Below are 16346 nucleotides of genomic sequence, written 5' to 3'. Positions count from 1 at the left end.
GACCAGATGTAGTTAACGTCAAGGTCGAAATTGGTACCACTCTCCTTACTAAAATGATATTGTCTCTTTCCACAGCACCGTTACAAAATCCTGGGAAACGGGAACGGGTATAGCGTGATAGGATAGACGATATTTTTCACGTAGTCTTTTTTTACCTGGGTTTGAATTAAAAATGTTTAATTGAACCAAAAAAATCCTGGGAAAGTTTTTTTGTCGTGAATACGACTTACTTTACTATGGGGCGCCTTTTCAAAATATACCCTCTGAGAGAGTGATAAGCTTTTGATCGTGAATATCTCTTGTTGTATCTAACGAATCAACATAATTTTTGCTACACGCCATCGAAAATATGATCACAATTTTATGATAAAATTTTCAGTTGTGTGACATAATCTTAAATAGTTCAAAATTAAACTTTTCCGAAATGTTTGGTATAAACGAGTATCAAAGATAATAATTCATAAGACCCGTTTGCATTTCTCGTATTTTGAAAGCTCATAGCTCAGTGATCTGTGAAAGGATTTATATAATCTAACTACCAATAGAATCGAAATTTTTCAACTTAAACGTGTATAGTAACAGCATTGGAATATTTCAATAGTACACTATTGAAAAACCTGTCTCATTTGACCCATGTCAACACCAACCAATCAGAACGCGTTCTGAGGAAGAGCATAACAAATCGTTTTACAAATCGTTTTAGATGAATGTTCCGAACAGTGCTTAATATCGTAGTGAGTTCCACAATTTGGTTCTTCTGTAAGGCAGGAATGAATTCCGTACAGCATCCTGATAGTTTCTTTCAATAAAATGCAAATCCGAAATGAAATAATCGACATTAAAATTCTGTATGCGGCTATTTTTATTGCCATTAGGACCGCCCGTTAGTGAAAAAGCTACAAACGAAATCACGTAAAAAGAAACCAAAAATTGGATCAGTTTGGATTCTATCGCCACTGCGAGCAGATGTATTGTGTGTCGTTTGCAAAGCTAGTTTCGCTTCCGACAAGAGCGATTACGTTACAGCAGCTAGTCGTTTGCATTGGTGAAAAAAACAACGAAAAGGGGACAACGGTGGAGATCATCGCACAAAATCAGCCGTTCTAATGGCTCTAAAAGTTTTCTGAAGAGCTATTAGGATTTCTTCCTCGCAAATCGAAGGTAATCTTCAGTTTAGTGCAAATCTAGACTGGACTGGTGGACTGGAAGGGATTGGAATTTGGCCCAAACGAGCCTTGCTGATGTTACCAAAATGTGTTCATTTCGAAAGGCATGATGTCATCACGAATTTTCAATGGAAACGACAATTGTTTAAAGTTTCTCGATATGATAATACTCTGCTCTTGTTTATTTTTCCTCTCACATTCTTTGGTTAAATAAAAAATAAAAACATTTATGATACAGATTTCTTTCTTCCATTTACAACACTTCCTCCTGCACTGTCTGCCGATATCGAGATGCCAAGATTTCCCTTTCCTCTTATGCTACTCGCTAGTGTTATTTACTTTCAACTACCGTTTGCCATATTCGAATTGGATGTATTTCGTCTTGATAATTGTTAATATTCTATGGTTCTACTGGAAATAACAAGTTTTTTTCTCTACAAAAAGCCACTACTTTTGCGTTTTTTTTCTCGTAATCAGCATCCACTGCAACGCGTTTGTGCATCGAATAATACAAAAGTTTTACCAGCAGCTTAACCGGCTAATGGAAAAAAATAATTACAAAATTGTGGCGAGTTCGTGTTTGACTTTTTTTCGTGTCGCCCAGGCGGAATGAAAATAGAATCAAAAATTAATCAAATTAAAGTTATTCGTTGCAGTACAATCGGCGGGGAAATCAGAAACGCTGCAAATTACCGGTGACTTGTATTTCGAAACAACGAATGAAACAGACAAAAAAAATCATGATATCCCCACCCACCCGGGGCGGTTGAATGGTATTAAAAACGAATAAAACGCTATAATCAAAACTTTAGCACTTGCAGTTTGCTGATTCATATGTTATGGTTTCATAATTTCTGCTGCGTTCTCGTTCGCTCACCAGCTTATCATCACCGCGGTTTTTCACATTGTGATTTTGCGTTTTACATTAATTTGATGTTTCAGGCACATATTAAATTAAAATTTAATTTATTTCCACTCTCGAATCGTTCTGTTTGATTTTGTTTTATTTCCGCTGTTTTTTTTTGTTCTGCTGCTGCTCAACTTCAACTTTTCCCCTTCCCTCAGCGGTTCAGCATCGGACGACACTCGATCACGCATTGTTGGTTGCACTGCACGGTCGGTCGGTCGGTCGCGCGGGCTGGCAACACTAGAAACGGCGGATCACCGCGAAGCAACGATTGACAGCAGTAAATATAGCACGAACACTCAGCAGGAGATGATTTATTGGTTTCCACAAACATCGCTCCACCCCCCTCCATCCCGACGATCCAATGCGAAGAGGATAGGAAGGGGATGGGGAGGAATCACATGCACTCACATATTTTATTTCATTTGTTTTGTTTTTGTGGTGGTCCTAAAGCTAGGTTCTATACAGCTCTACAGAAATCCACGATACGGTTAACTTACGCCCTAAAATGCGAACAACTTAATCTATTTATTTTTAATCGATTTTTTTTATTTGTTTGTTTGATATATTTGTTCTGGTTGACATACCGGGATTCGGTTGCAAGGACGAGTGATTGATTGAATGATCAGAAGAGAATCACTTGACTATAAGCGTATTAAGTCGAGCGGTTTAAACATTGTGAATACACCTAAAGCCCAATCTACGAACTAATGCGAGGGTTGGATAAACCGAATTAGTTCGAAGAAACGTCATTTGGAATTAACTTTGCAAAATTTCGTGAATTTTCGAAACAAAAAAAAACAATTTCCTCCTTTAGCTACGGTTTCGATTCCTGTCTCCCCCGGTTTTCGTTACATAATTGCATTTACATATCAATTTTCCAATCTGTTTTCCCCGTTAGATACTGATCAAATTTCAAACTAGCTCAAGACAGCTCTACGTCTTAACAAAGACTAAAACACAATTTATCGTGTTTGGTGTTTGCAAATCATTAAAATAGTTCTTGACTGTAGATCGGAGAGTCGAAAGTGGAACAAATGGAAAAGTATACTCCCTTTAAATGGACAAATGGACAGATGGTAGCCATTATTAAAGACTGAGACCAGTGTGTTTTAGGGCGTTTTAGAGGGCTATTTTCACGCTTCAAATCTGATTTTCTGAGATTTTCAAATATCAAAAAATCCAACTAACAATCTCTTAGAAAATTAGTTTAGATTATTATGTGAAAATTTCAGATTGATTCATTGACTTTAGCGGTCGGGAAAGCATTTTTTTCTGAAGAAAGAATTGCTTATCTGAAAACGTCGTCTTTCAACTTCATTGAATATCTCGCCTTCAGAAGCATAGATCAAAAATCGATCCTGACAATGTCTAGAGAATAAAATTTAGATGCGATTAGTGCATAAAAACATATATGTTGTCGCGATAAAAATGAAGTGAATGTTATTTTCGTGAAGATAAGTTGATTTCTATGGCGGCGCCATTTTTTTCTACTCCAGTACCCTGGTAGCGTAACGAAACCTGAGAGAGAAATAAAATCGACTCAAAAAGGTTGCCAAACAAGCGGTAGCTTTATTTAATTTTATGTGATGTATTCAAACTTGTAACCGAAAGTATCAAAACTTTCTTGGCCACCCGGTCACATTGAGAGTCATTTTGCACGTTTACGAGAGAGCATGAAGAGAAATGTAATACGTACAGCTAGCCACGTGGTTTTACGTGACCTACTGGCCTCAGCCCTTAAGGAAAATGTTCATGTTTCTGCGTGTAAAGTGATATGAAAAGTTGGGTAGTCAAAATTATTCTAACAAAATGTGAGGCAGAGGTGAGGATTGAAGGCATACAAAGCGAAAAAGATGGCCATCAAAATTTCACTTCAAAAAGTCGTGATAAGAGGCTCTACACCAATTTTTTGTAAGAAAATTTTGCACCTTTATTGACGAAGAAACCGTGCTCAAATACTTTGAACAGCTTCCGGATCTGACTTTTTTTATTCGGCTGAAAAAGTGGTCCAAGTTCTCGAAGAAGCATTCGATTTGGCAGGCCATATGTGGTTATGGTCAAAAATCTAAAAGTTTCGATTCATACGGCACTACCAATAAGTATGTGTTCGTGAAATAGTGACTGCGAAAGCGGTTGCTCACGACTCTTCAGCTCTGTTTTGGTTTGCTTTGATCTCTTGTCACTGCGAAATCCGTCCTAGAAGGGTAGGGGAGGGTGTTCGGTTACCGGCACCCTTTTATTTTAAGCTCATAACTTCTGACTTAGTGCACATTATGCGGACGTCTATACATCAATGGAAAGCTAAAGTCCCTAGCTAACAACTGATTAAGAAACTAAGTTGATACATTCGATTGAAAAAAAAAATTATCCATCTAGTAAAGTGATATCAGGTGTACAACTTTGCTTCCGCCGTTTTCCGATACGTGACTGTACCGGCTGAGGCTGGTCAAAATACATAGATAATAATGCCTTTAAAGTGAGTGTGTACAGTGCCTAACGAATTGTTATCGCCGTTTCAGTGACAGATGTTCTTGTTTTCTTATTATTCACGCTCGAAAATGTCTGTTTATGTGCTCAATTCTCACCATTTGCTGGAAGTTTTACTTTTCTGTTACAATTCGAAAAAAATGAAGCTGAAGCGCATCGAATGCTCTTAGAAACTTACGGTGATGCTGCTCTGAGTAAAAGAATGTGTCGGGAGTGTTTTCAACGTTTTAAAAATGGTGATATCGATGTCAAAGACAAACATGGTGATGGGAGAGAAAAAACCTTCAAAGATGAACAACTAGAAGCATTGCTTGATGAAGATTCGTGCCAAACCCAAGAAGAGCTTGCCGAATCGTTGAGAGTGAGTCAGCAAGCCATTTCAAAACGTCTCAAGGTCCTGGGCATGATTCAGAAAGAAGGAAACTGGGTGCCGTACAAGTTGAAACCGAGGGACATCGAGCACCGTCTATTTGTATGTGAGCAACTGCTTCAAAGACAAAATCGTAAGGGTTTTTACACCGAATTGTAACCGGTGATGAAAAGTGGGTTCAAAACGATAATCCTAAACGCAGAAAAACATGGGGAAAGCCCGGGCATGCTACTTCGTCGAAGGCATAACCGAATATTCACGGCGCCAAGGTTATGGTTTGTATTTGGTGGGATCAGCTCGGTGTAATTTACTACGAGCTCTTAAAACCGGGTGAAACCATCACAGAAGATCGCTATCGAACGCAACTGATACGCCTTAGTTGCGCGCTTAAAGAAAAGCGGCCACAATACCAAGAGCGACATGACAATGTCATCCTTCAACACGACAATGCTCGGCCTCACGTTGCAAAAGTTGTCAAAAAGTACCTGGAAACGCTGAAATGGGAAGTCTTGCCCCACCCGCTGTATTCCCCAGATGTCGCCCTTTCTGACTTGCACCTATTCCGTTCGATGGCACACGGCCTGGGAGATCAACATTTTCAATTCTTCGAAGAGTCGGAAAAATGGATTGCTTCATGGATAGCGTCATAAAAGGACTACTTTTTCCGAGCCGGGATCCGAAAATTGCCGGAAAATGGGAGAAAGTTGTCGCTAGCGACGGACAATACTTTGTATAATACATCTGTAAGCACTTTTTCGCAATAAAGCTTTTAATTTTTAACACCTAATACAAGAGGTGAAATAAGTGCCAAAACAGCCAATATATCAAACTATCGAATTACGGTAACTTCACCCAAAAAGAGAAGTGCTAGGCTCTAGTTAAACGCAAATTCTTCGAAGCGAAGAAGAAAGCAAATTGTATCCATGATTTCAAGAGAAGATGGAAAATCGTCACTGCTGCCGTATCTGAGAATATCGTACGAAACCTAACGACGGCTATAACACAGAAGATTCGAGAATTGTACAGAGACAAAGATTAACATCTTAATCAACTATTTCTGATGTACTCTATTTTTCTGGGATGAACACGAGACATGCTTCAACTCATGCTACAGTCTAGTAAGCTATTTGAGATTGAGGTAAGATTTCATAATTGTTCATGTTCTACCAGAGTAGACGAATACACCTAACTGCCCCTAGTTGCGACCTATCGAACGGTATAGGGGCTCGTCTCTCCGTCATCTCTTTTTTATTCCGTAGTCGACTATAATATTTCACAAATTGTTCTGGAACGTACATCGTCTGTGAAATACCTCCAAAGCCTCTAAGCTACTTCGCTCTACGCTCGAATACGCCTCGGTTTTCTGGTCACCGTACTACCAAAACGATATCCAATGCATTGAAGTAACCCGTCGAAAATTTGTTCGATTCGCTCTTTCTCGTCGGCTTCCTTGGAGATACCCTTGGAACCTTCCAAGTTACCTTGGCAGATGCAAACTGATTGATCTCGATTTGTTATCTGTCCGTCGCGATGTCCGCAAGGCTACTTTTGTGCCAGATCTACTCCATGTAAGAATAGACTGTTCCGAGCTCTTACAGTTTTTACAAATAGATATCCATCGCCGTAATCTTCGAAACTATTCTTTTCTTAGAATCCTCTATGCTTGAACTAATTATGGGTATAACGAGCCTTTTGTCAGCCTGTGCCGAATGTTCAACCACTGATCCAATTCATTCGAAACGCTGTCAAGAAATTGTTCCTAGGGTTACTATCAAATTAATTTTAGTTTTAGTTAGTTTAGAAATACTATGTTTAAGTGAAATGTATCATTTGAATGGTTGTAATCTGTTGATTCAAAAGATGAGGAGGTTTTATGCCTGTTGGAGAGGAAGTTCGACAGAAACTAACTCCACCGGGCTTTTTCCTAACCTCTTGTATCTTGGGTTGAATTAACAGCAAATTTGTTTTATTTCATATTCAATTTGTCCAGATTTTGTAGCAAACAAGTCTTATAGCAGTTAGTAATTGCTAAATTCATCAATTCTAGGTTACACTCTTAAATTTAAAATTACGCATGATGTGAATTCAAGCATGCCTTATATTTTTTGGGTATAACAGAATATTACGTCCATTAACTTGTAGATTAATGTTTGTAAATACTGTAACAATAATTTAGTATTTGCATGATAATGGATGTAAATTTAATTAAATTTCGACGCTATTTTTATGTGCATCTATTGAGACGCAAATTTACATGTTTTTTGACCGATAACAACCGATCGTCTGGAAGAGGAGTGAGACTTAATCTTCCAGTTCTGTCTGATAGTAGAGGTAGTGCAGTTTGTCTATGTTTCGCTTAAAGGGTTCTCTCGTCTTGTTTCGAATACCGACGTTAGCTAATGTTAGATAGCTGCGGCACTAAACACTAAAAAATACATACGAACTAGAAACAACTTTCCTTGTGGTGGGTGACACGCAGAGGCACGTGGTTAGGTGGTAGCTAATCGACTAAAGTACGTGCAAGTTGAGGATCAAAGGTCGATTCTTCAGTTTTAGCATAATCAACGTACACAGGTTCTACAAAGGAAGCACTGACGATGACAAAGACGCCTTTAACGCACAGCTCAAACGCGAGTGTGACCGCTACCCAAGCTACGACGTGTAGATCGTCATAGGAGACCTGAATGCTCAGATAGGAAAGAAGGAGGAATTCAGAACGATGATTGGAATGTTCTGCGCTCATTAGCTGTCGGTTGAAAGCAGTCTCCGACTCATTGATTTCGCCGCCTGTAAGCACCTTTTTCCAATACCACTATTTTTTTCACAAGGTGAAATGCATTTACGCTCAGAGTGTGGGACTACCATTGTATAATTGGAACGACCCACTAAAACACTTTGGATCTTCAACACTACTCCCCCGGAACTACCGTTATGTATTACTTCAGGGTGGAAGGCTATCGGTGCTCAAAGCATCCTTCTCGGTCTCTTGCATAGCCATGGACGGTTGCATCATTCTCTCCTACTTTTGGACATTTAGCTCTTGAGCCACTCGCTTCGCTCCAGGGGATCCAATACTACTATCGCTACCCCCGGGTTGGCGGTTCAATGCATAGGACACTAGTCTCACTAGCCAGTTGTCGTATATTCGAGACTCGACCTGGAAGGATTCTTAATGTCAGTAGAACCGTAGCACTAGCCATGCAACGATTTTGTACGGTATGAATCGGCTGCGAAGTCTGTTGAAACAGAAAGGCCAAATTCCACGAAAGGAATGTAATGCCAGGACTTTGCTTTATCAGTACACCTAGCACGTTAAGATTGATGGACGACACAGAAGACGGAAATAATCCAGCTCCCACATTGAGGGAAGTTAAGGATGCACCAGCTCAAAACCAACAAAGCAGCTGGTAAGGATGGTATCGCAGCTAAACTCATCAAGATGGGCCCAGAAAAGTTGGCCACGTGTTTGCACCGATTAATGGTCAGGATCTGGGAAATCGAACAGCTACTGGAGGAGTGGAAGGAAGGGGTAATTTGCCCCATTCACAAGAAAGGCGACCATTCGGAATGCGAGAACTTCCGAGCGATCACAATTCTGAATGCCGCCCACAAAGTATTATCCCAGATCATCTTCCGTTGTCTATCACCTAAAACGAATGAATTTGTGGGAAGTTATCAAGCCGGCTTCGTCGATGGCCGATCGACAACGGACCAGATTTTCACCGTGCGGCAAATCCTCCAAAAATGCCGTGAATACCAGGTCCCAACGCATCACCTGTTCATCGACTTCAAGGCAGCATACGATAGTGTCGACCGCATAGAGCTATGGAAAATTATAGACGAGAACAGCTTTCCTGGGAAGTTGACTAGAATGATCAAAGCGACGATGGACGGTGTGCAAAACTGCGTAAGGATCTCGGGTGAACTATCCAGTTCATTCGGATCTCGCCGAGGAATGCGACAAGGTGACGGACTCTCATGCCTACTATTCAACATCGCATTGGAAGGAGTAATGCGACTAGCGGGCTTAACAGCCGGGGTACGATTTTAACGAAATCCAGTCAATTTGTGTGCTTTGCGGATGGCATGGACATTATCGCGAGAAACTTTGAAACGGTGGCAGGGTTGTACACACGCCTGAAACGCGAAGCAGCAAAGGTTGGACTGGTGGTGAATGCGTCGAAAACAAAGTACATGCTAGTAGGCGGAACCGAGCACGACAGGGTTCGTCTAGGAAGTAACAACAATGTGAGTCGTGAAATACGAAGACGCATCATCAGTGGAAGTCGTGCCTACTACGGGCTCCAAAAGAATCTGCGGTCAAAAAAGATTCACCCCCACACGAAATGTACCATGTACAAAACGCTTAGAAAGACCGGTGATCCTCTACGGACACGAAGCATGGATCATGCTCGAGGAGGACCTGCAAGCACTTGGAGTTTTCGAGCGACGCGTGCTAAGGACGATCTTCGGCGGTGTGCAGGAGAACGGAGTGTGGCGGCGAAGAATGTACCATGAGCTCGCTGCACTCTACGGCGAACCGAGCATCCAGAAGGTGGCCAAAGCCGGAAGAATGCGATGGGCAGGGCATGTTGCAAGAATGCCCTGCTAAACTGGTGTTTGCCACAAATCCGTTTTGAACAAGAAGGCGGGGAGCGCAGCGGGCAAGACGGGTGGACCAGGTAGAACGTGATCTGGCGAGTATTGGGCGTGATCGAGGATGGAGACAGGCAGCCACAAACCGAGTATCTTGGCGTACTATTGTTGATTATGTGTTATCTTAAATGTGATGTAGTAGATGTGCAAATAAATGTAGCTCAAAAACAACAAAACAACTGGGTTAAAAAATGTTGGGCACCTGTTCACAACGGTTGACAGTCAGGATCTAGCAAACCGAACAGCTGCCGGAGGAGTGGAACGAAGAGGTCATCTGCCCCATTCATAGCAAAGCAAATTCTTAGTTATACATTTCTTTTATGGATTTCGGCCATTCTGTTGCAACAGACTTCGTAGCCGATTCACAGCATACAGAATCATTGCATGGCCTGTACTACGATCCTACTAACACTAAGAATCCTTCCGGGTCGGGACCCGATCAAACGACAACTGGTTTGTTAGACCTGCTCCATATGCATGGATAAATCGCTAGCCAGGGTTGATTCATGGCTGCTATCATTTGGAATGTGAGAACCTCCGAGCGATCTCCATTTGAATAACGACTACCATGGGCTATCCCAGATTATCCACAGTCACCAAGGGATTTCGTGGAACACTCTCAAATTGTGTTGGTTTTGTTGACGGCCGGTCAATAACGGACCAGATCTTCATCTTACGGTGAACTCTCCAGAAATGCCGTAAATATACCGAGTTCCAAAGCATCACTTACTCATCGACTTCAACGCGGCAAACGACAATATCGCATGACGGTTCCGAGTGAACTATCTAGTTCATACGAATCCTGCCGAGAACTGCGACACGGTGACGGACTCTGACGCCTACACCGCCCTGGAAAGTATAATGCGACGAACCGTGTTCGCCTGTTGGAGTACAATTTTCGTCAAATCCAGTCAATTTGTCTGCTTTGCGGATGATCTGGATATTATCTCTAGACCATTTGGAACGGTGACAAAGCAGTACATCCGCCTGAAACCGGAGGCAGCAAATGTCGGACTGTTGGTAAACGTCGAAAACTACCCACTCAGCAAGCGGTTATATTTTGTTGATCGTTGAACCAAAGATAAACTCAAGATGGAATAGTCTATGATTTCTCATGTACCATTCAAATAGGACCCCTCGATGATTTCGGTTCACCGTCAGTTGTACTTCAATTATTATTTGAAACAAAACAACAAGCGTTGAATCGCTACTTGCGTCGTAACTATGACAATGTTTGTTTATGTAGAATTAATCTTAATTTGCAATATGATAGAAATCGCGGTATTTTGCTGCATATCGAGTGGATATTGCAACAGGAAAACAAAAATCAATTAGAATTATTGCTAAGAATATGTTCAATTTGCAATATTCTTATCTTACGAAGCATTAAAGTGAATGGATGTTTTATGCGGTATGTTTACTTCCTTCCAAACAAGTATTGTTGCTATGGAATATTACCGTCATTTTCAAATGTTTATCGACGCTTATTAACGAAGGGTCAACAAAATTACACTATTACAAAGTTCACTGGTTCACGATTACTGGTCCGATATTTTTCGATGGATTGTATGGGACATTGTAATCTTGAGTTTATCTTTGGTTGAACGCTTGTTGAACGACATATTGCACGAAATAATCGTTCAGTTAGCAGGAAGGGCTTGTTGTTGTTTTTACTCCAACAAAAATAGTGTGGAAATTTGGGGTTATCTTCATATAGAAAGAAAATTTGTTGTTATTCTACATAAAGCTGAGGTATTCTACAGATATGTGTTGTTCATTTAAACAATAAATGGATAAAAACTTCCAAAATTCTCCAATAAAACTAGTCCAACGGAGCTCCAACTTCTCATATTGAAAATGGCTCAACAATGGACCTCTGTCTGCCGAGTTTGTTGAACGAAAGAAACGGCGCCCGATTCAACGGTCTGTTTCAATATCGGCAAACGAAGGTCTCGTGTTGGCTTCCCGTTGAACGATTAATTGGACGTTGAATGGACCAACGAAAGACCACCGTTGAACTTTTTTTTAAAGAGGGTAAGTAAAGACTGTGCAGTTGTTTATTCGTTTTCATTAGTTTGTTTCGAAATGCGTGGACTTTCAGCAGAACAACGTTGAAAAATTGTGTACAAATGGTGCACAGAACGCGGACTGTCACTGAGAAAGATAACAAAAATGGAAGGAGTAAGTGAAAAAGCCGTGCGAAATGCAATCAGGAAGTTCGGCGAGGATAACACCTTTGAGGATAAACCGAAAACGGGTCGAAAAAAAGGTCCTGCTAACCCTCAGTTGGATAAACGTATACTGAAGGCGTTCGAGCAAAAGAAGGAGGTTTCAGTTCGGGATGTGGCCAAGAAAGTGGGCACTTCGAAGTAAAATGTTCTTCGTGCTAAAGCACGTTTGAATCTTCGAATCTGTAAGAAGCCAAAACCAAAACGTAGTCCGAAACAAGAAGCATCGATCAGGCCGAGGGTTCGAAAGCTGCACAATACGATTCTTGCTAGAAATTTGAACTGCAATGGACGACGAAACCTACGTGAAACTCGATTACAAATCCTTGCCGGGACCACAATATTATACGGTGCGAGAAGGGCAAGTGTTAATCCAGTCCAAGACATTGATTGAAGTCGAAAAATTTGGTAGGAAAGCTATGGTCTGGAAAGCAATTTGTAGCTGCGGTAAGATTTCGAAACCCTTCATCACAACTGCTTCAATGAACAGCGACAAATGAACAAAAACGACTTCTACCCATGATTCGAAGCCACAAGGATCCTGTTGTCCTCTGTTGTCTTTGGGAATCCGGTTGGTACAAGAAGTCGAGGAGCGCAGCAGGTAAGTGGAAAGCCTGCAAATTTAAAGTGAAAACTGGGCCTGTTCTACAAATAAGAAAAATCATTGCTCTTCTACCCGATGTACACATATTCTATCGTAATGTAAAGCTAAGAGAAACTTAATAAATTCTCCGATCCCTTATTGTCAAAATGGTACAATTAAAAGCGTATGTACGATCGGCTGAAACAATGTGGAAGTAGTTTCCCAATGACAAAATGCTTCACAATCAGTATAAAATTTTAATTCAAAATCTCCACCCCGTGGGACTACATAGAACCGTTTGTTTATCAGCATTATGTGGTTGAATCCTGATAGCCGGAATTTGATAGTAGTTTTGATTTATCAAGTTCATTCACTGACTGAACCACGGGAGGAACATCAGTGCATCAGTGACATGAACGACAAAAACAAAAACCACGACCGTAAATTGTGGGCATCGCGGGGGAAGCAGCATCCAAATCCATAAAATATTTTTCCCAACTATGGGAATAGTAACTTCATTTGCAAAGCCCACATTTAAAAGAATATTACCGCGAGCCAGATACTGACCCACATATTGATGAAACGAGCATCAAGATATGCATGCGAACGAACGGCTCGGACTGCATATTTCATAACAGCAGAGAGTACAGTAGAGTGGAACGTTGGCCGCAAAAAAGCTCTCCATTACGGGAATCCCTCAACCAAGTTTTTTTTGTTGTTGCTTCAGTCCTCGTCACCGCATCACGATCGTGTATAATCCTCGGCAACAAAATCCGGCAGCAGCCCAGACGAGAGCAAAAAACAAACCTCCCGTCCGTACACCATAACACCCGGGTAGGCCAACCAAAACATTTTCCGAAAAATATTCGTAGCAAAACTAGACTTCCATGGCGTTTATTTATCTTCCTCTTTTTTCCTTACTATTATTTCCGTTGCTGTTGCTTCATCAATCGCATCAATGTATGTGTGCATGTTTGCTAGAAAATAACATCTGTGCGTGTACGTGTGTACGGTTTGTGACTGCGTACGGGTCCTGGCTAGAGATGGGCCACCGCCCCACTCCCCAGTGATTTTACTGGATTTAATAACGCTGCCTTTCCGGTGCCGATCCCCGGCACTAGGCCCACGACAGGAGCAGGAGCCGAATCGTCGCAGTCGTAGACGGATTTATTCGGTTTCGGTTGTTCGAGCGTACCGGAAATGGTAACAATTGTGACTAAGTCCTTGTTGGGTGCGTTTTCACCGGCCGTACTACCGTCGCTTTCAATTATTTCGTTTGTAATTGATTTTCGTTGTTTACGTTGCACTGCGGCCGCCGCCGCCGTCACCGGGTCTGCTCCGCCGGCGGTCACGGCTGCTGCCGTCCGAGTTGTTGATTTACCGTCATCTATTTTAATAATCGAAGGCGTACGTCCCGCCACGGTCGGTTGACCTGGCGTCGATACGATATTATCGTCATTCATTAGACCAGCACCGGAACCGCGAATAGATTTTGTAACCGGTGGCGTAGTGGTTGCTGTTGTTTTCGTTGTTGTTGCCGTTGACGTCGTGGCAGAGGGTGGTGGCGGTAATGGCGGTGGTGGTTTTCGAATCTGCACCTGATGCTCGTTGCTGCTGCTGCTTACTGGGGCCTGAGATATCACCGATGCCGATGAGTTTCTGCGGTCGATAGTGCGATAGGTTGGCGGTAGAATACCACCGCCTGGTTCGGTAACCGCCACCAGTGGGTCCGCTTGGTTTGCCCCACCCGGTTCTGCATTGATTGGCGGTGATGATTGAGCTGTCGCATTGATACTGTTTGTACTGCTACCCATGGCACCGCTGATGATCCCACTTATGCCACCGAAAATGCTGGTGTTTGTGGCAGTGCTGCAGCCCGCACCGGCCACCGTGCCACCACCTGGTCCACCGTTGACATGGCTGGCACCGTTGCTGTACCGTGTGGTGAGCGGGATTCTGTGGGGAATAAACAAGAATAGAGCTGGGGTTATCTGGTTGGTCATATTGGTAATTTTTGGGGAAGCATTTTATGTCTATGAGCAGAATGATAAAGATAAAAAATTACGAGAACTTCATTACGCTTTCGAGTTTTTGCAACATTTTGCAAAGTTTTGATATAGATATCGTCTGCGTATTAAAGTACTACTACCAGCATTTCCTATCAATTTTGATATAAATTTGGGATATTATTCATGAAACAGAAAAACAGATCCCTGGTGAACAATCACCTTTTTGCCAGTTTTAACAAATCATGTTCAATATCCGGCAGTGTAATTCAAATGTTGAAAGGCTCATATTGATTCTTTATTCTTCATAGGAGCTGAGGTCCACTAGGAGATTGATAGTACCTATTAGCTCTCCCCGGACAGTACCAGCCTAGATGCCGTGTAGAATCCGGCGGAAAAAAATGAATGTCCATGTCGTAAAAGGCGACAATTGCAGGAGTTTCTTTTTCCTTTCAGTTATCAGATATTTTCAATGTTTCACATCTGATTACTCTATTTTACTAAATTATCTTTTCATTCAACCTATCAATTTCCGTCTAGTTTCAGAGAAAAGTTTTATTTGGAATGTTTTCTTCTTCCATGTTATTGATTGTCTTTCAGGATTGTAAATTGAATGATAAAAATCAACTAATGCGCAAATCTGTTGATATTACAAAGTTAATAACAGAGATAACATATATCGGTAAATTGAATACATAGTAAAAATACACTTGATATTAATATTTCAAACAATAAATTAATATTTTTCTCGGTAGCCGGCTGCCCAGATAAACTTATAAACAAATTAATAATTTTAATAAAAAAATAAAATAATAACTCGTTTATTTCGTAATTTCATTTATAAAAATTAGGGAAGTTTTTATTCGTTACGCGATAGTATTTCAAATTTTCCTTCACGAATAAGATCTGTGACTCAAGAGTTTCAGGGTCTTCAGCATCGGATATTGTTGAAACGTTCACTCGGAAAGTCAATGAGTTTAGTGGTGCATCCGAGCATCTTGAAACCGGAACATACTAAGTCGCGCGCGAATACTCTAATACTGAAATTTTTACTAACAAATATCCTTCCACTACGGCCTCTAGTAACAACAAGTGTTGGACTAACATCCCTTCCCATTCCTTAGACGATCTAAGCTCGGGCCTGGCCGGCGCCGGTATTGATCAATGAATTCTGGGATTACCAGAAGATGTACATTGAAAGATGGTTTACCATTCTCAGGTCGGATCATTTAGAAACTTTAGGTACAATTTCAGCTAATCCCGATCAGTAACGGAGTAGCAACCAGGGGTTGCTCAAGCTTAAGCTCACATTAGTTCTTTATTCTTCAATATACGAGGCCGGGTGTCAATTAAAAAAATTAAAACTAGCCGCCTAACCTTTTTCTTACATAATTTTGAACGATTATAATTCTGTATTTGTTGATGGATTTCTAGAATTCAATAACCAGTCGATTCGAAAACATTTAACTTTAACATATGAGGCAACATCGTTTAAGTATTTCAATAGTATACCATTCAAAAAAGCTTTGAGAATCGTTAATGACAGAAAACGATTCACAATGACTTTTACCTGTTGGTGTTCTAATTGGTAATAGTTTTAGTTTCTATAGAAAGCTCTTTGGAAACTGAAGTGTAATTACTTCGATGTATCATACTTTAGACAATTTTCATGGCCAAACGTCACAGATTTTCATTATATCGATGAAAGAACGAGAACTGAAATTCTACTGATTCTTCCTGCAGACGTTAAATTGATTTCGTCTTGTCATAGAGGAATGAGTGAGGTAAACAGTGATATTCTCTTTTGTTGACAATAAGAGACGAAAATGCTTCGTTTCTTTTCGTTTATTGCGGTCGAGGTTATGGCCATCGTCCAAGTACCATGCGCGCGAGTGGTTTTAGGAAATTTTCGATGGAAATTTTGAAAAATTTGCCAAAAC

The 16346-nt window shown here is 41.0% G+C and overlaps 1 protein-coding gene across 4 annotated transcripts in view; it reads right to left on the bottom strand.

Moving 5' to 3' along the window:
* Positions 1 to 1313: 1313 nt before the first annotated feature.
* Positions 1314 to 16346, bottom strand: part of LOC131436051 (uncharacterized) — a 413969-nt gene continuing 398936 nt past the window's right edge. For all 4 annotated transcript variants that reach the window (XM_058604495.1, XM_058604496.1, XM_058604494.1 and 1 more), the window contains one exon: positions 1314 to 14356. In XM_058604495.1, the coding sequence (XP_058460478.1) occupies positions 13438 to 14356 (919 nt within the window). In that variant the 3' untranslated portion in view covers positions 1314 to 13437. The remainder of the gene's footprint in view (positions 14357 to 16346) is intronic.

This window comes from Malaya genurostris, chromosome 3 (assembly GCF_030247185.1).
Source record: "Malaya genurostris strain Urasoe2022 chromosome 3, Malgen_1.1, whole genome shotgun sequence".
Taxonomy (NCBI): Eukaryota; Metazoa; Arthropoda; class Insecta; order Diptera; family Culicidae; genus Malaya; species Malaya genurostris.
This window is presented reverse-complemented; position numbering and strand designations above follow the sequence as displayed.